The sequence below is a fragment of the Choloepus didactylus genome, chromosome 6, assembly GCF_015220235.1.
Source record: "Choloepus didactylus isolate mChoDid1 chromosome 6, mChoDid1.pri, whole genome shotgun sequence".
Taxonomy (NCBI): Eukaryota; Metazoa; Chordata; class Mammalia; order Pilosa; family Megalonychidae; genus Choloepus; species Choloepus didactylus.
In genome coordinates, this window is record NC_051312.1 from 73,316,394 (window position 1) to 73,344,349 (window position 27,956).

Sequence of the window (27,956 nt, forward strand, 5' to 3'; positions counted from 1 at the left end):
TGAATCTGGAGCACATGTTGAAGGCAGGGACAGAGGGAAAGAAGCAGGTTCAGGAGGTCAAACCCAATCCTTCTAGGGAAGTCCAGCACAAGTTCTGGGGGCAGACAGTGCTGGGTTTAAATCCCAGCTCTACCACTTGCTTTTCTTGAACAAGACCTTAATTTCTTGCCATACTTATACAAGTATATATTGAGCTTACTACTTGCTAGAGATCCAATGGTAAGAAAAAAAAAAGGACTCATTCATTTTCTTATACTCTACTTGGGAAGACAAATATTAATCAAACAAACAAAACACACACACACACACTCACACCAACAGATGAAACGTCCAGAGGTAAGAGAGAATTAGGGAGACTTCACCCACTCCCAGAGGTCAGAGATTTTCCTAAGGAAATGATAACAGAGCTAAAATCTGGAAGAAGCATAGGAGTTTACTTAAGAGGATGGGAGGGGGCATGCCATGTAGAGAGAACAGGCTGTTCAAAGACAGCCATTTGCAAGAGAGCATGGCTTCTCTAGGAACTGGAAGAAGGCACATAAGACTGAATACAGAGTTGAAAAGCACGTGGAGCAGATCCACTTGTGGATCTTTATCTTAAGAGCAATATGGAGCCTTCTGAGGTTCCCTAAGCAGGGAGGTGAGATGATCACACCTGGTTGGAAAAGATTACTCTGGCAGCCTGTAGACAATGGATTGGAAGAGAGCCAGGGTGTTTTCTGGAGACCAGTTAGGAGGTCACAGATACTTGCATGCAAAGTGGAGATACTAATGCTACTATTTCATAAGCTGTTGCTAGGATTCAATGAGATAATGCATTTTAAGCACTTATCCCAAAGTACCTGACATATTGTAAAGGCTCAATAAGTGACATTACTGTTACCTTTATCGTTGGTTCTCTGCAGAGTGCAAGTCTTTCTGCTACATGCCTGTTCCTGTGAGATGGTATAAGAGAGGGTCGTGATGGTGGTGGTAGTGTTTCCTAGGGTGGAAACAAGGTTATTAACCAGTCACATCCTCGAGGCCAGAACCCAGGATGCCTGAAGGCACTGTTAGATTGGCTTGAAAGTATGAATGATTTACGAAAAAAAAAAAAACGGGTTTGAATTGCTCTCGAAGGGATGCTAGTGAGACGGATAAAAGATCCTCTCGAAGGTTGGGCCTAACGTTAGCTAAGGAAAACTGCTGCCTTCCTGCCAGGTGTACAGGTGTAGGGCTTACACTCGTGTCATTCCCGCGGAGGTTGGGACCCTCACCACTTACCAGCCCTGGGCAGATCTGCGGTCTTACGCCCCGCGGTGCTTCCCCAGCTTGGAAGTGCGGGTGCCCGGCTGCGGGCAGTGGTGCCAAGAGGAGGGAGGGTCTCCGGAGAGCCGGTTCCAGCCCGTCACGTGGCCCGGTGGGTGGGGACCGACCTGAAGTTGGAGAAATCCTGAGCTCTCCCAACTTCGAAGTGCGTCGCCCTGGCTGTGGTGGGAACCTGCAAAGCCGGGCAGCGGCGCGGGCGGCGGAACTCTGGGCATGGCCGAGCTGTCGGTGATCCCGGGGTCTGCCACAGCATGGACAGGTGAGAGGGGACTGGGGAGTAGCAGCTGGGGTGGGAGAGGCTGCTCCGGCACTGGGCCCCACAACCCATTCCCGGCCAGAGGATGTGGGGCCCCCACAGCGGGAGGGGGCGGTTGGGTGAGGCGGCCGCGATGGATCCTTCGCGCTGCGGATCAGTCCCGCAGGCGCCACCCCCTCCTCGCTCGCACTTCTCGGGGCCGAGTGACCTTGCGCGGAGCTGGGCGGCGGACGCGCGGGCGCTGGGATGCTGCGCGCGCTGTGCAGGCCCCGCCCCCGCGCGCGCGCACTGGCTGTTCCCCGTGACGTCACGCTCGGCTATAAAAACCGTGGCGCCGCGGCGCTCGCGGCGCTAGAGAAACTCGAAGCTGAGGGCTGCGGTGGGCTGGGGAGCTACCGCGGAGGGCGCTTCAGCGATGTTTTACTCAGGGCTCCTCACCGAGGGCGGCCGCAAGGAGACAGACATGCGAGAGGCAGCGTCCTTGCGGCAGCAGCGCCGGATGAAGCAGGCTGTGCAGTTCATCCACAAGGACTCCGCAGACCTGCTGCCCCTGGACGGCCTCAAGAAGCTGGGCTCGTCCAAGGACACGGTGAGCCCCCGCGCCCGCCCCAGGATCCCCGAGCGCGGCATCGCCGGCTCTCGCCCAGCCCTCGCCGCCGCGTCACCCTCGCGCTGCACGGGCTCCCCGCGGCCCGCACATTGCTACTTTCACTGAGTCACCAGCCCCAGCGCCGTCCGCTGCCTCACTGTGGCTCTGTCACGGATTCTTCACCATCCAGAACCCCCCGCTGCAGTTTATCTCAGGATTCCGTCTTAGCTTTTCCAGCTCGCGCTCCCTTCTCCTCTGCCTCCTCCCTTCGTTTCTCTCTCTATCGAATAGAAGACACCCTGCCCTGTCCTTTTGCTCCCTGGTCTCCTTTCCTTCGCGTCATTCTTAATACTGACTTTGGTTGCCTGGAGCTCAAACCTCGCAGCGAGGGAAGCTCCCGCTGCCTCAGAGGCTGTTTGGCCGGTCCTAGGACTCAGACAGAGGTGACGCCTTAATGGTTTTGAGAAGGAAAGAAGTGGGAAGAGGGGTTTTTTGACAGTCACCGGATCCAGATGACTTTTGTTGAATCCATTTTCTCCTTATGAAAAATCTACTTCCCAGTTTTATTTGGGGCATTATCTACATTTGACCTTCGGTCGGGGTTGGGGAGAGAAAAAAAGGTCAAACACGAAGGTTTCTTGAACCCCAAATATCTCTTCATCGTTCTCATCTCTCCTCCTACTACACCCCAAAGCCCCAGGGACTGGGTAGAGAGGAAGCTAGGGCTGCTCCATCTCACTGACCAGCTGAAGTGCTGAGCTGGGGCTAGCGCAGTCTTTTTTTCTAGCAGTGTTGTTCAGAGACATTCTTTGCATTAAGCAGGGGGAAGCTCCAGAACTGAAGTTCTGGGCTCAAAGACCGTGCTGTCTTCTGTCTGTAGACTAGGATGGATGGTATAAAGAACTGACTCTCGTCTCTCAGTCGCTGTAGTGTTTCCAAGGCCAAATTTATGTTTAGCTTTGTAGGTTTTTTTTACTGGAGTTTTCTTGTAGTTTGCCTGTTTTATTGAATTTCATGATCACATTATGCATCAGGGCACTAATTTATGAAGCATTAATTAAATGTCTTTTAGAGATGAAGTAAGTGCTCCACATTTTTTCCAAGGGTTTTGTTTGTTTTGAATTTTTGAAATGTAAATTAAACATTGGGGGTTTTTTGGCCCTTGTTTGCTGAAATAAACATGTCCAGCTCCAGGATGACAATGGAGGGCAGAACTTCTGTATAAATTTCCCTTTATTTCTTCTTTCAACAGCTTTAATGACACATAACTAACAATATCAGATTTGTCTTCCTCATGATGGAATAGAGAATCATTTTTAGTTACTTATATGCAGGGGATGTCTACCCCAGTTATCTTGCTCTTTTTTTTTTAATTAAATTCAGCTTTATCGAGATATAGTCACATACCATACAGTCATCTATGGTGTACAATCAGCTGTTCACAGTGCCATCATATAGTTGTACATTCATCACCCCAATCTGTTTTTGAACATTTTCCTTACACCAGAAAGAATAAGAATAAAAAATAAAAGAAAAAAGAACACCCAAATCATCCCCCCCATCCCACCCTATTTTTCATTTAGTTTTTGTCCCCATTTTTCTATTCATCCATCCATACATTGAATAAAGGCAGTGCCATCCACAAGATTTTCACAATCACACTGTCACCCCTTGTAAGCTACATTGTTACACAATTGTCTTCAAGAGTCAAGGCTACTGGGTTGGAGTTTGATGGTTTCAGGTATTTACTTCCAGCTATTCCAATACATTGAAACCTAAAAAGGGTTATCTATATAGTGCGTAAGAATGTCCACCAGAGTGACCTCTTGACTCCATTTGAAATCTCTCAGCCACTGAAACTTGATTTCATTTCATTTCGCATCCCCCTTTTGGTCAAGAAGATGTTCTCAATCCCACAGTGCCAGGTCCAGATTCATCCCCAGGAGTCATATCCTGCGTTGCCAGGAGATTTACACCCCTGGGAGTTGAATCCCATGTAGAGGGGAGGGCAGTGAAATTACCTGCCGAGTTGGCTTAGCTAGAGAGAGAGGGCCATATCTGAGCAACAAAGAGGTACTCAGGGGGAGACTGTTAGGCACAATTGTAAGCAGAATTAGCCTCTCTTTTGCAGTAATGAGCTTCATAAGGACAAGCCGCAAGATAGAGGACTCGGCATACCAAACAATCCTCAATGTTTGTGAGAACATCATCTTGCTCTGTTTTTTTTTTTTTTTTTTTAATCATTTTATTGAGATATATTCACATACCACGCAGTCATACAAAACAAATCGTACTTTCGATTGTTTACAGTACCATTACATAGCTGTACATTCATCACCTAAATCAATCCCTGACACCTTCATTAGCACACACACAAAAATAACAAGAATAATAATTAGAGTGAAAAAGAGCAATTGAAGTAAAAAAGAACACTGGGTACCTTTGTCTGTTTGTTTCCTTCCCCTATTTTTCTACTCATCCATCCATAAACTAGACAAAGTGGAGTGTGGTCCTTATGGCTTTCCCCATCCCATTGTCACCCCTCATAAGCTACATTTTTATACATCTGTCTTCGAGATTCATGGGTTCTGGGTTGTAGTTTGATAGTTTCAGGTATCCACCACCAGCTACCCCAATTCTTTAGAACCTAAAAAGGGTTGTCTAAAGTGTGCGTAAGAGTGCCCACCAGAGTGACCTCTTGGCTCATTTTGGATTGCTCTGTTTTTAAAAGTTATCTTTGCTGCATAAGCCACAGGATAGTCAATCTGACTTAAGCTAATGTAGAGTGAAGTGACTGAAATGTATTTCTAGAAAAGACATAACACTCTTATCTTCCTGTCTTTCACTTTAAAGCAATCTAAATTCATTTAGCAAATCAGTTTTAAGTCTTAGTCTTCTTACCTTCAGGTCAAAATGATACTAGTTGTCGGAAACCTCAAGAACCAATAAAGAGGGAATTTTTCATAAAAGAATGAAAAATGTAGAAGGTTTTTCTTCCCTTCATGCTAGATTTAAGATATGATTGACACTTGACTGTTCTGGACTGACGAGGAGTTCCCCAGCCCTAAGGATCTCCTACTTTTTCTCTAACCTTCTATCTAGGATTCCTATATTACTCCTTCCTGCATAGGAAGAATTCTTCTGCTTTTCCTTCTCTTTTCTCTTTTTAAAAAATTTATTGTGATAACGTATACCATTTGCTTTTCTGACTCCAGTGTGCCTCGGTTGAGCCACCCAGGAGCTGATAGCACAGAGCATAGACAGTGGGGTGCCGGGAATAAGCATCCTCAAGAAGCAGGGTATTACCATGGATGGTCACATCCAGTCACAGTTCACTTGAGACCCTGCACCGTGGTTCATACTTTCTCTCACCTTTTGTCAGGAAGGTGATATCCCTCTCTCACTGTTCTCACACCTTTAATGTGCAAGTGATTGCACAGAAAAGCCAGAACAGGTCACATAAGCCAAGGCAGACTGAGATATGGCTAGGAAAGCTGTGAGTGCTGGGATGAGGTGGCATGCTTAAGCTCTCTTGGAACTGATGCTTCTTCCTTGGTACAATCTTAGAAATGACTTTAGAAGTACATTCTTATCACTTTGTAGATACATCTGGTAGGATAGACCAGTGGTGTCTACTCAGATTTCTCTCACTGGAAGTGAAATTTGGAGGCTGCCAAAATTGATTAAACAGTTCTTGTTTGAAGGGGGTTATAGTTACAAACTCAGAAGAAGGAAGGAGATGATACCAGAGGAGATGAAGAAAAATAAATTAGTTTTTATTGACTCAGGGGTTTGTGCCAGTGTAAAGATGGTGGGTTGTTTTTCCTCATACTAGTGACCTATATTCAAAGTATACTGCTGTGCTTTCTAAATTATCTACCTCTTACCATGCTATTTCTGTTTGATACCTGCCTGCCAACCCTTTTTGGATTGGCAAAGGACATTCATGGACAATCAAAGGTGGTCTTGTCTCTTGGCCCCAGTAAAGTGCCTTTGCCCTATTCCTGTTTGCATGGATTTGGCTGTTGCAGAGGCTACTGTGGAAAATTAATCTTCTTTCTTATGTCTGGCTCTCTTATTTTGTTTATCCTTCCATCTTGTGCTGTTTATTTTATATTAGGTTAAGAATTAAAACCAGAGATATGAGTGAGTAATGTTATATTTATTATTTTTAAAGAACTTGATGAAGCTGGAGGAAATAAAGTCTGTTTCTTGGTATTTTTCCTATTATATTTCTTTTGTTTTAGCTACCAGGTTCATAAATGTTCTTCTCATTGTGCTAAGGACTTTTAATTTTTAAAAGGAATCATACCACGTGAATTTATGCTGTTTTACTATATGATGATACTACTTATCTCTCTGTGTCAGGCTATATCTTTACTTGTCTATCAGTAGAGAGAAAGTCTTGCTTTCCTATCTATGATTGATTCTATTTATAGCCAAGTGCTTTAGCAAAACTGACTAGAATTAGGAGGAAGATGATGGAACGGCAAAGGTAACTGATCGTGAAATGAGTAGCCCTAAACTCTTAGTGTCTGATCTATCTGATTATAATCTTAATCAATTAGAGCAGTCCTGGGTGGTGCCCTAGAGATAAACATCCATAATGCTACAAAGTCTTGGACTGGAGAACTTTGGAGCTTTAGAAGACAGCATGGAATGCCAGTAAAAGACCAGGCTCTCATCCAAACTGAAGATTTCCAGATCCATAATTCCATTCTAACTATAGCAAATATTGTTTGAACACCTGCTGTGTTAAGGACACTGTATTAGGTGATAGGACCACAAAGATGAAGATAGCAAAATTCCTCTTTACAAGAAGTTTATAGGTAAAGAGAAGGACAGGACAGATTAAATTATTCCAAAATATTCATTGAGCACCTCCTACATGTCAGGCAATAATCTAGGTATTGGAGCTATAATAATGAACTAAAACAGAATTCATTCCCTTTTGGAACTTTCATTTTTGTGGGGAGAGGAGGTTTAAAATAAAAACAAGTAAATATATAAATGTATCAGGTAGTAATCAGTGCTGTGGAGAAAACAAATCAAGGTAAGGGGTATAGGGTGGGCAGTGGCCACTTGGAGTGGGATGGAGCCTTGGTTTTTTTTTATAAGGTGGTCAAGGAAGGCCTCTCTGATAAGATGCATTTGAGGAGATACTAAAAGAAATGAGGGAGTAAAGTATCTAGGAGAAGAATGTTCTAGGCAAAAGGAACAGCAGGTGCAAAGGCCTGAGACGTCAGTGTGCTTGATGTGTTTGAAAAGCTGTAAGAAGGCCAGTGTGGCTAGAACAAAGTGAGTAAGGGGGAGGGGTGATGAGAAATAACATCAGAGAGGTAGTAAGTAGGAAGCAAACTACTTAGAGCCTTATAGGCCATTATACAGATATTTGGATTTTAATCTGAGATGGGAAATCAGTGGAAGATTTTAAGCAGAGGAGTGGCATGATGTGACAATATACAGAGATTACTCAGGCTACTATATGGATTATGCTGTAGAGGGGCAAGAGAAGAAGCAGGGAGACTAATAAGGAGGTTATTCTACAGTAATCCAGGTAAGAGATAATGGTGGCTCCAGAGCAGTATGAATGCAGTGAAGGTGACAAGAAAAGATTAGGTTCTGGATATATTTTGAAGACAGAACTGAGAAGTTTAGTTGATGGATTGGATTAAAGATCTGAAAGAAAGAGTAGTCAAGAATGACCTCAAGGTTTCTGACCTAGCATTTGCAAGAAGGTCAGAAATGGATAAGACACAGGAGGAGCAGAATGGGGGATAGGGAGTAAGAATCAGTAGTTTGATTTTTGAACAAGTTTGTGACTCCTATTAGTTATTCAAGTGTAAATGTTGAATAGATGGTTCCACGAGAAGAGAAATAACACTACCAGGTGGCCTATGCTAGTTGCCAAGATATTACAGTAAATAAATGATAGAGGAATTCAGTGGAAGAAGTGATTACTATGGTCTTGTGTGACTGTAGGGATTGAGATCAACATCTGATCACGGCTTCATCATTCTCTGGTGAGCTAGATCACCATGAGATGGTATGAAGAGCAGCCTCCATCCAGAGTGTGCCCTGTAGACCTCAGAGTAGGAAGGACTTTACAGGTTATCTGGATTCTCCACCCATGTATTAAATCCTTTCTTCCAAAAATGGAGCCTACCATAGGCAACCAAGAAATCACGATCTCAGAGCAATCCGCAAAGCAGCTGACAATCAAGAATAATGTTCTCTTTGAAATAACATGTCTGGTGGGTCATCAGGCAAAGGCAAAGAACACACAGAAGACCTGGAGCAATGTGACAGCTTGCCTTTGGTAAGTTTCTATATGTTTTTGAGCAACTGCAAACCCAAGGACAATCTATCTGTGTTTCCATGAGGTAGAATGGGTTACATGTTTATATTCAGCTAGTAAGCAAAGAAGAGAAGGCACAGATATTAGTAGTGCTTTTTAGGTTTCCAAGGCCAAAGACAGAGATGTATCCTGGGCTTGAAGTGAGAGTCAATCAGGAAGCCATGTTTATCAACAGACTGTGTATGAGGACTAAAATGAAGTAGGATGATTTCAGGTACTTCCAGGGGAAAAATATATAATAAATGATATCCACCTTCAATTTTAGGCTGTGTGAGAGAATTTACACACACACACACACACACACACACACACACACACACATACACATGTACTAACTAACATTTGAGGGCTTATTCTATTTCTGATACTGTTAAATGATTTTATATGAGTCATCTCATTTAATTCTCACAAAAGCACTGTGCGGTACTTACTAGCTTGTACTCAGTTCTGTCTGACTCCAAATTATGTTTTTAACCACTACTTTAAATCAAGGGTTGGCAAACTTTTTCTGCAAAGGATCAGAGAGTAAATATTTTTGGAGACTCTTTGGCTTGCAAAGCTGAAAATATTTACTGTCTGTTACTTTACAGAGAAAGTTTATAATATTCAAATGTCTAGTTTTCAGCAACAGCAAAACCACACCACCCAAAGAATAAGAAAAGTATAGCCCATTCAAAGGAAAAATAATATCGACAGAAACCATACCTGAGGAAGCCCAGACCCTGGTCTTACTAGACAAAGACCTTAAATCAGCTGTCTTAAATACACTTCTTTTAGTTTCCTAGGTGCTAAAACAAATACAAAGCAATGGGCTGGCTTAAACGAGGGAATTTATTGGCTCACGGTTTTTGAGGCTAGGCAAAGTGCAAATCAAGGCATTATCAAGGCATTGTTTTCTCCCATGAGATCGTGGTAGCATTTTGGCTGCCAGCAATCCTTCATCCTTGGCTTTTCTGTCACATGGCAGTATATATGATGGCAACGTCTCCTGGCTTCTCCTTTATCTTCTGATTCCATTAACTTTCAGCTTCTGGCTGTTGCCTGTGTCTTTCTCTATCTCTATATGTCTTAATTTCATTCTACTTATAAAGAACTTCATTGATAGAATTAAGACCCATCCTGATTCAGTTGGGCCACACCTAACTGAAGTAACTTCATCAAAAGGTCCTCTTTACAATGGGTTCACACACATGGGAATAGATGGAGATTAAGAACATATTTTTCTGGGGTACATAACTCCAAGCCACCACAATGCACAAAAGACTGAAGGAAATCTTGGACAAAGAACTAAAGGAAACCAAGAAAATCATGTATGAACAAAATGATGTATCAGTAAAGAGACAGAAATTATAAAAACGAACAAAATGGAAATTTTGTAGCTAAAAACTATAATAACAGAATTGAAAATTTTAGTAGAAACTTTGGGTTAAAACTCCTCTTTTTCCCCATATGATTTAAAAGGCAAATGCACAAAACAGTAATTATAAATCTATGTTAATGAGCACAGAGTGTATAAAAAATGTAATCTGTGAAAATAACAATATAAAGGAAAAAGGATGGAGACGTATACCTGCAGAGTATTTGAATACTATTGAAATTAAGTTGGTATTACTCATTCTATGTTGTTATAAATTTAAGATGCTAATTGTAATTCCCAAGGTAACCACTAAGAAAATAACTTTTAAAAATATGCAGAAAAGGAAAGAAAAAGGGAATCAAAAGAGTACACTATAAAAAAAAATCAGTTAAATAAAAAAAGGCAGTAATGGAGGAATTGAGGTCTGGTACATGGTACAACATAGATGAGCTTTGAAAACATTATGCTAAGTGAAATAAGCTAGACACAAAAGGATAAATATTACATGATTCCACTTATATGAGGGATCTAGAATAGGCAAATTCATAAGAGGCAGAAAGTAGATTAGCAGTTACTGGGGTTGGGGAGAGGGGAGAATGGGGAGTTTGCTTAATGGGTACAGTGTTTTTGTTTGGGGTGATGAAAAGTTTGGAAATAGAGAGTGGTACTGGTTACATAACATTGTAACTGTAATTAGTGCCATTGAATTGTGGTTAAAATGGCATTTTTAATATTATATATTTTATCACAATTAAAACAAAAAAATGGGCTGGATTTGCCTACTCCTGTTCTAAATGTTCTAGTTGTGGTTATAGATAGCTGTGTGACCTTGGATTTCTCCTCAAGGAGTAAAATCTACAAAGAAGGCAGATCTCTGTCAGACAGTTTCCCCCTATTTTCCAATCCAGTCCATTCTGTGGACCTCAGATATCCATTTGTTTGATCCAGGCTGGTTTCAGTGTGGCATGGATAAAGGGAGTGAGAAAGTGGCTTTAGAAGTTCTTATTCGAGTCATGTCTCTGTGGCATCCTGCATTATAGTCTATTTCCTTTCACCTCACTTTTTGACATACTCTACAGCATGATTAGAAGTTTAAGCAGACTGGGTACCAGATTGAGGAACCTCAGCTACTTCTACTGAGAATACACTACTGCCCTCAGGGCCCATTTCCTTCAGGGATTCCTGATGGTGATGGACGCAGCGCGTTTGAACCTGCCTGGTGAGGGTCTAGATGCCTCTGTCAGCCATATATCAGGAACATTAAAGACTCAAGGACACTGAGGTTATTAATTGCCATGTAGAGGTTTAACATAATGGTAGGATCCATACCAGAAGGATGAATTGAGAATTATGTCCAAAAGGCCACCATAATACCTGAAGCACCTAGCTAACTAGTTAATATTGAGTGTCTTGAAGGGCATCAGAAAAGAAGAAAACAGTCCTTGGAAAGTCAATATTTCTGTAAATAGAAATGAAAACATTAAGCACGTTTACAAAGCACCAGCTCCTGGAGTGGAAATGCAAGCCATACAAACTATTTAATATACATATATTGAAGGGGTTTTGAAAGAATCTTGGCTCAGCTAGATGGTGTTCATCAAGAAACGCTTTCTGAAGAAGTAAGATTGATTTATTCAGCACTGTGTCATGAAGGAAAGTGTGGGATGTGTTAGTAACTAAAGAGGTGGGATATCTACTTTAGATAGTATGGTCAGAGAACGTGTCTCTGAGGAAGTTACATTTGAACTGAGACCTGAAAGATGAGAACAGGCCAGCTATTTGAAATATTAAAGGAAAAACATTTTAGGCAGAGGAGACAGTAAGTGCAAAGGGATTGGAATGGGAAAAGTTTTTGAGCAAGTAAGTTTGGATGGAGCTGAATGAATAAAGGGGAGAGTGGTATGCATGGTAGTTGGAGAGAGAGGCAGGGGCCAGATAGTGCAGAGCCCTATAGACCATGGTAAGATGTTAGCATTTTGTTCAAAGAACAATGGGAAGCTATTAAAGGATTTTGAGCAAAGAGGTGAATTTTCTGATTTATATTTTTGAAAGCTCACTCTGGTTGCTCTGTAGAGAATGTATTGGAGAAGGGTAAAAGAAGAGGCAGAAGACAAGTTAGGAGGCTGTTACAGTACAGATAACAAATGATGGTGGCTTGGATTAGATTGGAGATAGGACAGATAGGAAGAAGTGAATTGATTCCAAGTATGTTTTGTCAACAGCTCTTGAGATGAGAGGAGAGGGAAAAAGAAGAATCAAGAATGGGTGTGTGGTGGTGCCATTTATCAAGGTGCATAGAAAGGAAGTAACCCAGATTGTTAAAACTGAACAGGACTTGGGAGCTCAAAAACCTTTTATTACTGATGAGTAAAGTGAGGCTTAGAGAAAGGTGATACTCAGACAGAGTAGTGATTTGCCCAAGTTGGCAAAGGGTCATTCTGTCTAAAGTAGAAAACCTTCAAGGAGGAATAATTAAAGATGAGATTGGAGAGGAGAAGGAATGGAAGTTGGTGGAGGATCTCAAATGCTTAATTGAGGAGTTTGTGTTTGATACAGCTGGCAAGGGAAGGGGAAGGAGATCATGAAAGTAATGTTTTAGGAGATGGCTTCAACTTCACAGTAACAGTGGAAAGAAAATTTGAGTGGTGTTAGCAAAATTTCATTCTCTGAGATAGGGAATAACAGAGCAAGTGCAAGTTTTGTGGGAAAGATCAGGGGATCCAGTTAAGTTTGAAGTGCCTGTGGAATGTCTAAGTGGAGAAGTTCCAAAAACCAGTTAGATCTATGGGTCTAAACCTCAAAAGTGAAATGTAGGCATGAAATAGAATCCTTATCATAAAGGCAGTAATTTATGCAATGAAAGTAGATAAAATGGACCTGGGAGAATATATAGAGTGATGAAGAACACTAAGGTTTAAGAAATGAGCAAAAGAAAAGGAACTAGTGAAAAAGACATACAGAATAGACAGAGCGGTGGTTTAAGAAGCCAGTAGAGATGAGTTTTAAGAAAAGTAGTGTTGAGTTTATTGCAGCATTGTTTCTAATAGCAAAAATGTGGAAGCAACCTAAGTGTCCATTAGTGGGGAAATAGTTAAATTGAGGTACATTTGTACCACAAACTCAAATGTCTGCAGAGGATGTACTGATTTAAAATGCAGAAAATGGAGCGGGTGAAAGAAAATAGGTGCTAAACTGATTATAGGGTAATCAGGCATTACACGTATGTTAAATTATTGGTGTGTGTGCATGTGTGTGCTTTAGTTTTTGCATGATCTGGAAGACACTGTTAGTTGGCTAAATCATCATACATCCTCAGCCCTCTTCTATTGTGTGACTCCTTTATATAGACTAGAAAAGCTAAATTCCCTTCCAGCCTCCTTTGCAGCTAGAAGTGGCCGTGTGAGTTGTTACCAAGAAGATACAGGCAGAAGACTGCCTAGAGAGCTTCTAGGAAAGCTTTTGCTTTCCTGATAAAAGTGACTGATGGTAATAGTATAGTTCTTTCATACTTCCTCTTTCCTTGAACATGGATGTAATGCCTGGAGCTGGGGGTGGGGGCATTAGGGAAGGAGGCACTTATCTTGTGACCATGAAGGAATGTCCAAGAGAATTACAGACAGTAAGTAGCTCTGAAGTTATTAAGCTGCTGAGTGTCAGCAGCTGCCTATCTCCAGACTTGTTATATGAGAAAAAGAAACTTCCATTTAAACCACTGTAAGTTGGCTTTTCTTGTGCCTGAATGCCTTCCTAACTGATACATTTGGTGTATTTTTATTTAATTTTTATTTTTATCAACAAATTCATGTATATAATTTAAAACTTTTTAAAAAAATTTTAACTATTCCTTGTGTTAGGGATCTCCATATTTCTAAATAAATAGTGATACTGCTACTTCTTGATTTATGTATTTTACCATTAACTATTGATTTTCTGTTACAATGAATAAGAATTTAATTCTCTTATACCTTCTCATCTTGCCCCTCTCCTATTCTACTAATATTCTTTAAATAAGTATGTGCGGTCAAATCAGCATTTACTCCTTACATGGTTATGACTATGTTTGTATTATTCATAGCTAAATCAAATCACATATTATGATTATACTTCCTTTCTCATACAAATTTTGTTTTTCTCAAAATTAATGATTGCCTGTTTTTCCTGTATGTAACTTTCTGTGTACCTATCAGCAGGGCATCCCCAAACTCTCTGGTAAAAGTTTAAATCTCCTCTCAGTACCTTAAAAATATAGGTGATTGTTCAGGTTCTTTTTTTCTTGGAGATATCTTCCTGGAGCCTTCTATCCCCCCATTCCATTTTGGACTGACTGCTCTTTAGGCCTGCTAAACAACCAATATCCTGGACTTTTCCTTCAACACCATTTTCAGAATTTCATTTGCCTCTCTTCTCTACTGGATCCTTTATTTATTGGATCCCATGCTTTTCTCTTTGTTAGTTTGTTTCCCTTACTTTGGTAGAGCATATCATTCAGTATCTTCTTGAAGATACATGGGAAATAACTTTCTTGAGTCTTGATTGATAGTTTGGCTAGGTTTAGAAATTATGTACTGTAAGATTTTTGAAGGTGTTATTCAATGAGTTGTAGTTTCCTATGTTAAGGCTGGCTAGTTCTATGCCATTCTGGTTCCTAATCCTTTGTAATTACATAATCTTTGTCTTTCATGATTTACCAAAATTTCATAGTGATATGAAATCTTGGTGTGGATCTTTTTTCCTTCATAATGCTGGGCTCTATGGAGGCCCTTTCAGTCTTTAAACTCATATCCTTCAGTTCTGGCTTAGTATGGCACATAACTCTCACCTTCAGCTATTCCGAAATTCTGACAGTACATAATTTCTAGACCCAGCCAAACTAGCAATCAATCTAGAATAGTAAATCAAGAGTAAACTTTTGGCATTTTTCCCAGGTGTCTGGGTCAAGTGGGAGTCTTATAAAAGTTTTAAAATTACCGATTTCTAACTCTAATCTCACCCCCCAATTTTAGAGGTTCTGATACCTCTTAGCTCCTCAGCCTTTCCAGAGTTTTAGTTTGAGTAGGTGTTATGAATTGAATCATGTTCCCCACAAAGAAATTTTCAAATCCTAACCTCCTGTCCTGTAAATGTGAACTCATTTGTAACTAGGATTTTTGAAGATATTATTTGGTAAAATGAAACCAAACTGGATTAGAATGGGCCTTAATCCAATAAGGCTGGTATTGTTATAAGCAGAGGAAATTTGAACACAGACAGGGAGAGAGAAGGCTATATGACAGAGGCAGAGATTGAGTTATGGTTTGTCTGCAAGCCACCACGAGAACGCTACAGACTTCAGAGAAAGCATGGCCCAGCTGACAACTTGAGTTTGGACATCTAGCCTCCAAAACTATAAGACAATAAATTCCTGTTGTTTAAGCCAACCAGCTTATGGTACTTTGTTATAGCATCCCTGGTAAACTAAGACTGTAGGCAAACTGCTTTTACAGCTAGATCCCAATATATATAATAGCTCAAACATAATATTTTATTTTATCTGAAGTAACAGTACTAGCAGAAAGATCAGCAGGACGGCCCTCTGCCATGTAGTTATTTAGGGACTCAGGCTGATAGTGGCTCTTCTCTCTTCAACATGTGGCTTCCAAGGTTATCCTAGGGGTCACCTTCATTCCAGCCACTTTGAAAAGGAAAATACTGTAATATAGAGGATTGTGCACAGGAGATTTTTATGGGTCAGGCCTAGAAGTGTTGAATGCCACTTCTACTCACATTCCATTCGCTAGAATTCAGTCATATGGCCACACCTAACTGCAAGGAAGTCTGGGAAATATAATCTAGGATTTTCCCAGGAAGAAGAGAAGAAAATGGATTTTAGTGAACTTTGGGCAGTCTCTGCCACTTCAGAATTCTTTAAAGTGAAATGATGTGAAGCACTTAGCTGTCTCTAGTCTTGGTCAGTAACTACTTTTCTGCCTGCTTTTCAGATTCCAAAATTTTGCCACAGCTCTCTTTTTTTTTTTCTTGTTTCCTTTACTATTCTCTTTGTCCTTCTGAGTGTAGGTCTTTCTTATTTACCATCATTTTAGTGAAATTTTGATTGGGAGCAGATAAATGTTCAGTTACACTGTCGCTTAAAACATGGAAGCATAATAAAATAACCAAAGAAAACTACCTTTGAGGGTCATATGGGTTTATGGGCTGCAAATTTGCAACCCCTGAGCTATACTGTGAATATTTTTTGTTATGAAAGTTAATGAAGAGAATTCAATGTACTGACATAGAAAAATGCCTTTCATATGTTAAATGAAAATAGAAAATTTCAGAATAGTCTTATCGTATGACCTTATGTGTTTGTAAGTGTATTAAAAAGCTTTGGAAGTATATACTACTAAATCTTAATAGTTGTTATCTGTAGGGAATGGGACTGAGAAGGAATTGGAAGGTTGGGGAGGCTTGCCTTTTTAATTTTATATTCTTCAGTGATATTTGAATTTTGAACACATATTGCATTTGAACCTTTTTTGCACACTAAAGAAAATAACAAATAAAGAAATAGTCAGCAAGGCCAGATGCCCTAGAGAAGTCAAGTAAAATGAGGGCTGAAAAATGCCTACTGGATTTGGAAATTAGGAGGTCATTATTGGTATAATGGTGTTAGAAGTGATTTTGGTGAAAAAAAATATAGACTATCAAGAAATAAACATAGCGAGTTAGGTGTTGTTTTTTTTTTCTTTTCTTTTCTTTTTTTTAAGACCATTTAAGACTAGGGTGTGGTTAGAAGAGAATGTGGAGTTGAGAAGGCAGAGTTTGAGGTTTTGTACAGGAGCTTTCTCCCCTCCATATGAGAACTTTTTGTATGTTTTCCAGTAGGAAGGGAGGAAAGTATGGAAGAGGGATGACTTCAGGAGAATGATTTCATAACTTTCTTATCTGTCCAATTATGAGTAGGCTCCTCTGCAAGATTATGAGTGACCATGTAAAGTGGTGTTGATAAAGACCAATGAAGGAGGGCCTCAAGCTATAGACTAAGTGGGAGGGCTTTGATTAGATGGCTTTTGAAGCCCCTTCAATTCCAGTTTATCTGAGTTGGTCCTACTAAGTGTGGGTCTGATAGAAACAAACACCTTGCTTTAAATATGGCTTGAGCTAGGAATCCAGGCTTATTAGTGAGAGAGATCAGAATGAATAATTTGTTTCCTTTGAGGAGCAAAACATTCTTCCTGTGTCACATCAGGAAGTCTGAGAGTTAGCATTTCCTCTAGCTCCTTATCAAACTAAGAAGCCCTCATTTTCTTTATAAATATCTTCTCTTCCCCTTTTCCCAAGGATACTAATTTAGAACTTGCTTTGCCAAGAATCAGTGTATTTTGGGAATCCATTTCTTTCGCCTCACCAGGGTTACAGTGGATCATGACTCTGACTTGATTCTTCTTTGGAATCTGTAAGGTGGTAGCTAATGAAGTTCATCTCCAATTCCACCCTTTTTCCAGGGAGTATTCTAGGCTCCAGCCTTCTAAGAGCGGCTTTTTCCCCCTAGAATTAGAGCGTCATCTGGTACATGTTAGATAGAAGTTTGGGGTTAGACTCCTTCCTTTGAGGGATTTTGAGTATTATTGTAAACTGGGGATAAGATGCATGTATGTAGAAATTTATTAAGTCAAATTAACTTCTTTTCAAGAGATGGCTTATCTTCCCTGAAGTAAGAACATTAGAGCATGTATGTATCTGCCCTAGGAACTCTCCTAAAGTCTACCAGAGGCAGACTTGAACTCACACACCTCGTTCTGTTTCCTAACATTAGGTATCCTAATGCAGATATAAGGTCTAATTAAGTCTCCTGCTTCTTGATCATTCTCTCCCCCTTTTATACTCTCACCTCTGGCCTGTTGAAGAGAAGGGGAATGGATGATAGGTATTTGGCAGGAGGAGCCAGTGGTTTGAGGTCCAGAGGATGTTAGTGAGGATGATTCCTGTGGATTATGCCAGTTTCCAAAGTGCGTCACCTGAGAGTGTTGCTCAGAAGGTATGAAGTCCTATTTTCCCATTCTATTCCATGATGACTGAGTCCCCAGGAAAGACAAGCCACTGAGGCATATGCAGACTGGATCCAAGAGATAAGATTGTGAGAGAGTGAGTCATAAAATAGAAGTAGACAGAGCTTCTGACTACAAGGGCTAAGTAGGTTTCTTTGGCCTGTGAGAAAGAGCTACCCTTTCTATAGGGCACTGGTTTACAGTCAACTGGCAAGATACAGGAATCAGTTATTCTACACTGACTAAGGCTACTGTCCATCTGAAATGCCCTTGTGAGGGGAGGGGAGGCAACAGGCCCAATGGTCTGAACACAAGGGTCCCTCAGTTCTCTTTAGCCACAGAATATTTCTTGGATGCATGTTTCCCGGGGTCCCCTTTCATTCACTCAGGGTGGCTTACTGCAGATTGGTTTATATGCCTGCTCTGACAATACTAGTGAAGCCCCCCAGCCCCACTTGAAGAAAGAATACATAAGCAAAAGTAGCTCAGTTATGTGAAGCTCCTTCATTATTTCTGTGACACCTGGGGGACAGTAGGAGAGGGGGAAAAACCTCTGCCTTTTTTTTTTTTTTGGTAATTCAGTTTTATTGAGATAAATTCACATACCCTATAACCATCACACAAGGAGAGTGAGCTACAAGGTTTTCACAATCACACAGTCACACCATGTAAGCTACATAGTTACGCAATTGCTACTGGGTTGCATCTCAACAGTTTCAGGTATTTCCTTCTATCTCTTCCAATACACTAAAAACTAAAAAGGGATATCTATATAACATATAAGAATAACTTCCAGAATGACCTCTCGAATCCATTTGAAATCTCTCAGCCACTGAAACTTTAATTTGTTTCATTTTTCTTCCCCTTTTTGGTCAAGAAGGCTTTCTCAATCCCACGATGCCGGGTTCAGGCTCATCCCCGGGAGTCATGTCCCACGTTGCCAAGGAGATATACACCCCTGGGAGTCAATGTCCCAGGTAGGGGGGAGGGCAGTGAGTTTACCTGCCAAGTGGGCTAAGTTAGAGAGAGGCCACATCTGAGCAACAAAGAAGTTCTCTGGGGATGACTCTTAGGCACCATTATAAGTAGGCTTAGCCTCTCCTTTGCACTAACAAGCTTCATAAGGGTGAGCCCCAAGATTGAGGGCTCAGCCTTCTAAATTGGTAGTTCCCAATGCTTGTGAGAATATCAGTAATTCCCCAAGTGGGGAAGTTTAATATTTCCACATTTTTCCCCAGTCCTTCATGGGGGCTTTGCAAATACATTTTTATTCTCTGCCCAAATTACTTTGGGATGTCTCGGGGTTCCACACTAACCTGTAGAAACCAACTGGATCTCATTCCCAATTCAAAGGTCCATGTCATTATGGTGTTTGAATAAACTGACCTCCTTATGAGTTAAACTATTTAATTTGCTACAGAAAATATAGATTTTTGCACCAATAAACATCTCTTCCTTTGGTCTCAAACAGAAGTTGAAGTTTTAAAACACAGTCAATATCGTCCTTTACCCTTTAGTCTGATTTGCTGTCATCCTAGCCAGATCTACTTCATTCCTATCTCTAATTGAAGTCTGAACTCTCTTTCAGCTTTTTTAACAGTTGCAGTATGGGGTAATACTGACATTCATACTGCCAAACTCTAGCTCTGTGTTTGTCACACAGATATTCGAAATTCCAGGGACCAGCCAGGTTATACACAAAGAGTTCAGCATCTCAGAATTTAGAGATAACCATTATGACTCAGAAATAGATGTGACTGCTGTAAGAGCTTACAATCTAGGTACCTTTACAAAAAGACTTCCCCTGATAACCTGTGCTCTAAGATTCAATTCTCAGAGTTTATACATTACTGTTATTCTGTAATAGTGAGGTGTTATAATGTTTGTCTTATCATTTCTGGCTTATTTCACTCAAAATGCTGTCCTCAGTGTCCATTCACCTAGTTGCATACCTCACAGAAACCTCTGCTTTCTATCCCTCAAGCAACCTCATAACATTCTGCAGAGGCGCCTCATGGAAACCAACTTATCTAAGCTCCGAAGCAGTCGTGTCCCTTGGGCCTCCAAGACCAACAGATTCAATCAGTCTAAATCTGAGGGGCTAAAGAAGTCTGAGGATGATGACATGATTTTGGTTTCTTGCCAGGTAATGTCCTGAGAGCAGCTTTTCTAGGGTTTTATGGAAAGCAGGATTTGGGGGGCCCTCTGTGATCCCAATAATGGTGCACTCTCCTCCAAATGCTATAGTTGTGGGAATTCGTAAATGGGCTTTCTGTGGGGCACTCATTGCAACTCTGAAGAACATGTAAAAATATTTGGCATGCATGTGCATCTTTTTGGGAAGAAGGACCAAAGCTTTCATCAGATTTGCAAAGGGATCTGTGATTTAAAAAAAAAAAAGAAAAGATTAAGAGCTACTTAGTAGATAGAATGAAATCCCTGCAATCCATTGGGATCATCTTGTACCACTGAATTCAGCAGGAGAGAGAACCAGTCAAAGGCAGACACAGCAATGGATGAAGATGGAAGAGAGTACCAACCCATAATTGTAAGGGTGCTCTCCAACTCTGTTTTTCATATGATATCTGCTGCTTGCTCTTTGGATCTTCCATTCCGTTTGCTTCTCAGGCTCCTGCTGAACCCTGCATTTCTTTTCCACAGTGTGCTGGAAAGGATGTGAAAGCCTTGGTTGACACAGGCTGTCAGTATAATCTCATCTCTTCAGCCTGTGTGGACAGATTGGGGTAAGTAGCCACTTGTACTGGGTGAAAGTCAGATGCAAATGCACTTTTTGTCTGAATCGATTTTGAGATTACAGATGATGAGGATCTTCACAGAGTCTCTTAAAAGAATTGTGTAAAAATCAGATCTCAGCTGGAACCAGAATGCTTAGTAGAGGGGAAGAGTGGTGGGTTGTGGAGAAACTGGTAGAAATCATGATCCAGGCAACCGATTAAGTTTTGAACAAAGACCTGTGGACTCTGGAATGAAAAAGCTAGTGATTCATGACTCAGTTTGTCCCTGCCCTGATCCACCAGATAATAAATTAGAAGGAGTTGTCCTGTTACTATATCCCAGATGAGTAAAAGCAGTGATGTGACTGGCCTCAGCTTACTCAGCTACCTTCTGGGACACACACTGCCTGTCCCTGGAAACTGGCAGTGGGGCTGCAAGTGCTGCTGGACATGGACTATCATAGGGGTAATTAACCAGTAGTTTCTTAGTGCCCTTCCTCTCTGTGAAGAACATGTAAAATCAGATCCCACAGCTGCCCCTATATTGAGGCAGACACTTCATATATTGAATGGGTGTAGTTCTCCCTCTGAATTGGGTTCTTCTTCTTTTAGTTAGAGAAAGCCATTTTCTGTTTTACCTCCTTTTCCTTCAAACTCTATTTTTATTTCTTTCCTTCTTCCTGCTTTTTCATACAAAGTACCAGATGGGCCCTGAGATCTAGTCCAGAATCAGGAGGACCAACCCAATACCTTTTGCACATTTCTAGCCCTAAGTACAGTAAGTTATTCCCCAGCCCGACTCTCTGTAATGGAACAATCATTAGAATAGATATAGTCACCCATTTTGAGCCACATTCAAGATGTCTATATTCTTAGGTAAGGCCTGCACAAGATTTGATTTACATAATCAGTGATCTCTGCCACCTAATCTATTCTCTTATCTATCCTGTCCTCTCCCCTTACCACCATCACTCTTTGAAGTTGGCCCTATGGATTTTGTATGTTGCTATTTAAGCTGGGTAGTGGGAAGGAAATCCAAGACACATGTTCTCTTGTGGAAAGAATACTGAGCTTTTTATATGTTGAAGAGGTGAGATATAGTACAGTGTGATGGTTCCAGAAGGACTGCTAATGTCCTGGTGCATATTTAGGCAACAGACTGCCATGATTCCAGAGGAATTAGTAACCATCTGTAAAACTGCTATTATATTTCTTTTGGATGGGCTATAATAGCAAAGGAGAGGAAACGGAGGAAAGCAGAAGTATTAGCACAGAAAGTCCATAATTAAGTATTTATCCACCAAACTAATAGCTTGGGCGCTAACAGTTCCAATCAGCTTATATAACTGTATGAAACCTTAGGGCAGTTTCTCTCCTACCTCCCTGGCACAGATTAGTTAAATTAATTGGGACATTCCCTATGATATTATTGCTGACACCAATATTAATGCACTTATCAAATAAATACCTGCCCTCATTGACCTTATAGCCTAAGACAAACTGATGAGGATAGACAACATAGAAAGGACAAAGAGAAAATTAGACATTGAACAAAGCATCTTCTAAAACTATGGATTAATTTATTTACTCTGAGATCTGTTACCCACAGCTGGGTAGAAAAGGACATGTTAATATTACCTCACACAAGGGATATTAGGATGCAAAATAGGATTCTCTAGTATGTCAGCTCCCCTCTTTTGCTAATTCAGGGAATGAATTAAGGTTTTTGAGAACAGGGGCCAAATCTTTAGTTTTTTAAAAAAATATCTCTCTGGCACATTTAAAACAAAATGGTAAACTAACGAGTGTAGGCCAGCTAGCACTTTTTTGGTAAATTAATCTAAGGAAATCCCTGGAGAATTCTTATTATAGATCAGAAGTTAATCATTGCCAGATTCCACCAGAAGCCTCTGCCAAGGAGATTCTAGTATCTTCCTCTTTGGTGCAGACTCAAGGAGCATGTCAAATCCCACAAGCATGAAGGAGAGAAGCTTTCTCTACCCCGGCATCTCAAAGTTGTGGGCCAGATTGAGCATCTAGTGATCACACTGGGATCCTTCCGCCTGGACAGCCCAGCAGCTGTAATTGGTGAGTAGAATTGGGGACTGGACCTATAGACCCCTAATGTATACCTTCTCCCTATCCCAGCTAAGCCCTCATGAAATCCTATGCTTATAAATATTAGCTTCTTCAAAATCTCAAATTTTCACTTTCTTGTACTATAATCCTACCCCAATATTTGCCCTCCAAAGCACAAGAACAGCCAAGAGCTACATTCAAGACCTGTTGAGAATTACTTAGAAAAGGAAGTGGGTAACTCATAAGGAGAAATTCAAGGGGTAAAAAAACAAACATTTCTGTGTGCAGGTGAAAATGGCCCCTGAAAGTTTTCCATGAGCTAGTTGGAGGTAGAGGGCAAGATTCTCTCATTCCTTTGCCATTAATTCTTTGATAGTTTCTCATCATCCCCTTCTACAATTCCCCTCAGGCCCTCTGTATAAATTACTCTAAGTTAGTGGGTTTTGTCTAAATGCCTTTGTCCTTTAGAGTAAAAAGACCTGGGTGTGAATCCTGGTTCTATCACCCTTTTTAAACCATGTGATCTGAGCAAATTACTTAACATAATAGATGTTCAACAGATGTTTATTTGAAGGATGGATGGATGAATGGAAGGAAGGAAGGAAGGAACCTGATGGTGATCAGGCTGACTTCTAAAGCAGCATGGAAATGACTGAATCTTAATTTTGGGCTTCTTTTTACCATTAGATGACAATGAGAAAAACTTGTCCCTTGGTCTCCAGACTCTCCGATCCCTGAAGGTAGGATTGACTCCACTTTTCATTTGATACTTCCTCTCTGAGGAGGGGTCCTCTTAATGGGATGGGACATAATAGGGTTATTGAGAGTGACCAGTGATTTTCCTTTATTTTCAGGGCATCATAAACCTGGATAAGCACAGGCTGATCATAGGGAAGACAGACAAGGAAGAAATCCCTTTTGTAGAGCCAGTTTCCTTGAATGAAGACAAGTGAGTGCCCAAATGGGTCAGGTCAAGTCAAGTCCATCTGTAATGAGTTTGGGGTGGGGCAGAGAAGGGGTCTCAGACAGGATATGGGGTTGTGTCCTGCCTTTGGCCTCCATTCATACCACAAGCCCACCCCTTTCCACCTCCAGAAGTCACCATCCTACAAAACTCTCTGACCCACACCAGAATGAACAGTGATTTTACCACATAGAATGTAGTGGGGGAAACGAGTAGCTTTTAAATCGAAATTTTACTTATCATCAGCCTAACTTCTTTGAATTTGATATTAATTCTTCTGATATTTCTTTCTCATTTCAGCACTTCCGAAGCGTAACGACAGCCTGCAGCATGTCTGCACATATGCACACACGTCATGTTGACAGATTGAGAAAACTGGTTTTGAACCAAATGCAGTAGCAACTTGCTGTGGACCAAGTCCTTCCCTCTAATAGACGCTCCCAAGGCTCCTCCTCACCCAGACCTCTCTAGACTTTAGTCTGTGCTTAGAGATATTGTCTGGTTATAGCCATTGTTTTTTACTCCTTTGACCACTTAATTTATAGACCTTTTGACACTGCCAGGTCTCCTTATGGCCTATTTCTCTGCTTCCTCCAGGAATTTGCTTTTATTAGTCAAGTATAGGGGCTGCCAGGTTCTATTTCTCCATGGACAGACACACTTGCTTCTTTTCCTGTAGCTAAATGTATAATAAACAAGAACCTGACCTTTACCTTCTTTCAGCTGTTTCAAAGAGGTATAGGATACCTATGTCTTGGAATTAGGAATTAGGATTCCTTCTAATTCATTCTTTGATATCTTAAGTATGAATTTATCTGAAAGAATCCAAAGAGATTATCTATTTCAACCTTTTCATTTAAAAGTCCAGAGAAATAAGTAAATTGCTGAAGCTCATGTACTGAGTCAGTGGTAGAGAGAGACTAGAACTCAGATCTGACTTCCAAGCCAAGGCTATGTTTATTCTCCTATGCTGCCTCATTTGTCTTGAAGCCTTGAGAGCAGGGAGAAGAGATGCCAGTGTATAAAAAGGAAAAAAATATGCTTTGGGGCTGGATGCTAGGGGGATCTGGGTAGCCCTCTCTCCTGTGTACTAAATCTGCTACAAGTCCCTGGCCCCAAAATATGCTATCTAAACATTTATATTGGTGCCTGATAGCTGAGGGTGAAAAAATGAAGGACATGGTCTCTCACCTTGAACTTTTGGAGGGGAGAATGGGGAGGGAGCTACAGAATGGGGAAGGAATGGGAAAGGAACATTAATACCTCTCTAAGATGGAATTGAAAGCTTCAGTTTCTAATTTGGGCATTATTGTCAGATGTTTATTACCCGCCCCCCCCCCCCCAAGATCCAGTTAGTACTTTTGCCTAGCCTCAGGTCTGAAGTAGCTGAGAACAGGAGTAGAAAAAGGAGATGAAAAAATTCCTGAGCAGGGCCCAAAGTAGGTGGAATGACTGGGTAGAATCAGTTGGTGGGGAGACCTACTAAGGAAAACTTTTCTAGGATGGAAGTAGGGGATAAAACTTCCAGGCAGGGAATTGAGGGGTGGGAAGCTGTTCAGATCTGGCTTGGAAAGAGGCAGGTCAGGAGATGGCAGTGATAAGGACAACTTTAACTGCCCAGTATTTCTGGAGTCCTCTCAAAGGTTTGGGGAAATCATGAAGCTTGTTTTTGTTGGGGTGTCAGCTTAGGTACATCAGTATCTGTAATGGAGTCTCCCCTTCAGTTTGGTCATAAAAGTGTTCAGACAAGTTCACAGAAATGTTGCTATATTAGGTTATTTTCTTGGGGTAGAGTAGGAACATGTTGGAAGTAAAGTAATTATCTTATGTTAGTTGTCTTTTTCTTACTTCCTTTTTATGGTTTGTTTGAAATGTTTTTTTATTGTATGTTTTTTTTTAAATTTTTTTTATATAGTTGATTTTAAAAAAAGAGTTAATTTAAAAAAAAAAAAAAGTGTTCAGAGAAGTCAGAAAAATAACCAGTTGTGAGTATCCCTTTAAGGGATTCCTAAGTCTACCCTGGGTTCATAGCTATAATTCCCAGAGTGTTTCATGATTCCATTTTGAACCTTTGCAGGCCTCACCAACAATCTGTAGTCTAGTTCTCAGTGACTGCCCCTACCAAGTAGCTCTTTGGAACTCTCAACTTCTTGGCCTCACAGAATCTCCCCAAGGACTAGGATCTTGGTGACCCCCATTTGATCAGCTGGACAGCCCTACTGAAGCCAGCTGTCACTGGGTCATTCCCCAGGTCCCCTTCCTCTCAGCCTCTCCAGAGGAAGGTAGGGAAAACTAAGTACAGCCACAGGGGTGGGGAGGCCACATCTGAAGCTCAGTAGAGTGATCCCAGGGTACCAAACTTCAGTGCTCCCTCCAGCTTCACCCCATTCTGTTACCTAGGAGGGGCCTGCACCTTTCCACTGAGTCCTCCCCATTTTCCTCCCCTACTTATGACATCACTGTGGCCTACTTCTTATCCTAGGACTGAGTTAAAATACTTCACACCCTAATTTCCTCCTTGGAAGTTCCACTCCAAGCCTTGATTCTTGGCCACAAGTGAGGCATCTTGGCCTGGTTTCTCCTTATTTGGATTCCCTGTGGACCAAGTGAGGCCAAGAACCTTAGGTTCTAGAAAGACATGGTTGCTTCTAGCCCTTTGACTTCAGAATTATATGGTGTCAGGGGGGTGATCAGATGGCTTTTAGTGGTCCTTCTGGCCTCTGAGAGTCAGTGATCTTTCAGTTTTGGAATAGAAACAATTGGGGTGATCTGAATTTAGGATAGCACAATCTCATTCAATGCAGTAGAATTATTTGCATTATCTAACCAGGTAGTTGTATTTTAAACCTCAGGCTTGATAGAGGCACCTAAAAATGTCCAGAGACAATTATGGGTAGTCTTGAGTTTCACAAGCCTTTTTAAAATGCTGCCAAGTTGATTACTCTGCAAAGTTGGTCCTTTTAGGGGAGTAGCAAAGTGAGCAAGTAGTCACTTCAGAGTCAGTTCTTTTCCCCAAATCCTAGACAATTATCTCCGTGTATCTCTGGTAGAAGGGAAGCAGATGTCTTCCCAAGTCTACAGGAATTAACCTTATAGAACTGTTACCTGTCTCATTCCTTATTAGATGTCAGTCTCTAATACAGGGAGTTTGAAAAATACTTGCTTTTATCATTTGGTATTTGTATGCCTGATTCATCTGAGGAATGAATGTTTTCTCATTTTTCTATTTTCTTGCCCTGCACAGACCTCACCTGGTAAGATTTTCTATTCCTTAGCTCCAAGAGTCCATAGAATGCATTTCCTGGTATGTCAGCTGCCTTCACGCTGTGCAATAGAAATATCTTTCCAGGCTGGAAACATGGAATTGAACTGGATTCTTCCCTCCTTCTGATGCCGGGCCTCTGCACTGGCACTTTATCTGTTCAGTGTTTCTGACTGTGTTGGGTTTATTTGTGAGATTGATGTAACAATAAATTGAATCTTGCCCCTCTCTGTGCTTGTCTGACAAAGTCTCTGTGTCAGGACCCCAGCTGGAAGGTTGGGGAACCCAGGCATAGACTAGTTTTTCTCTCATAGGGTCTTTTGAATATAGGCTTTGTGCTCCTTATTTCCTCCATTGCTATGGGCCCTTCAGCTCCCTCTTACTGGCTGTATTCCTCAGGAAAATTACTGAACCTCTCTGAGCTTGGTTTTGTAATCTATAAAATAGGCTTACTGAGAGTGTCAAATGAGATAATTCTTATAGAATGGTAATATATGATAAGCACTCAAAGTGTTAAACATAAAAGAAAACAGTCTCTTGGTGGATGAATCAGCAGGGTGTAAGAGAACACTTATTTCTAAAGAAGGATATATTTCTTTAGTTCAGACAAATAGGAGAGGTATAGGAAGGGGAAAGATTGAATGAACTTTAATATATAGTTAAAGCCATTGTGTATATGAAATTCCAAATATATTTTACAGATGATGGAAACTTCACTTTTAAAAGTTAATATTTTTATTATTTAAACAGTATGGTTAAACAATCCACAAACAACTTGCCTTAACTATGACAGTGGCTATCATAATCTAGAATTATGGTTCTGCTGCTACTCAAAAGATATCACAAAAGGTTTTCTGTTTTGTTTTTATCCATTGATTCTAAATATGAAAAATGGCTAAAGGATTACTGTTCTAGTTTGCTAATGCTGCGGAATGCAAAACACCAGAGATGGATTGGCTTTTATAAAAAGGGGGGTTTATTTGGCTATACAGTTACAGTCTTAAGGCCATAAAGTGTTCAA

The 27,956-nt window shown here is 40.9% G+C and overlaps 1 protein-coding gene across 1 annotated transcript; it reads left to right on the forward strand.

The window, feature by feature from the left end:
• The first annotated feature begins 1,929 nt into the window (after positions 1–1,929).
• NRIP3 (nuclear receptor interacting protein 3) lies at positions 1,930–27,956 on the forward strand. The gene is made up of 7 exons (XM_037840038.1): positions 1,930–2,153; positions 19,880–20,041; positions 20,557–20,639; positions 22,579–22,718; positions 23,397–23,449; positions 23,564–23,658; positions 23,974–27,956. The coding sequence occupies exons 1-7, from the start codon at positions 1,980–1,982 to the stop codon at positions 23,987–23,989; spliced, it is 723 nt and encodes a 240-aa protein (XP_037695966.1). The 5' UTR covers positions 1,930–1,979; the 3' UTR covers positions 23,990–27,956.

Bases quoted from the DNA above. Each gene is read 5' to 3' on its own strand.
- NRIP3 (XM_037840038.1), top strand. From the start codon at position 1,980: ATGTTTTACTCAGGGCTCCTCACCGAGGGCGGCCGCAAGGAGACAGAC. The intron at 20,640-22,578 runs GTAAGTAGCCAC...TCTTTGGTGCAG, and splicing joins GCCTGTGTGGACAGATTGGG to ACTCAAGGAGCATGTCAAAT. The intron at 23,450-23,563 runs GTAGGATTGACT...CTTTATTTTCAG, and splicing joins AGACTCTCCGATCCCTGAAG to GGCATCATAAACCTGGATAA.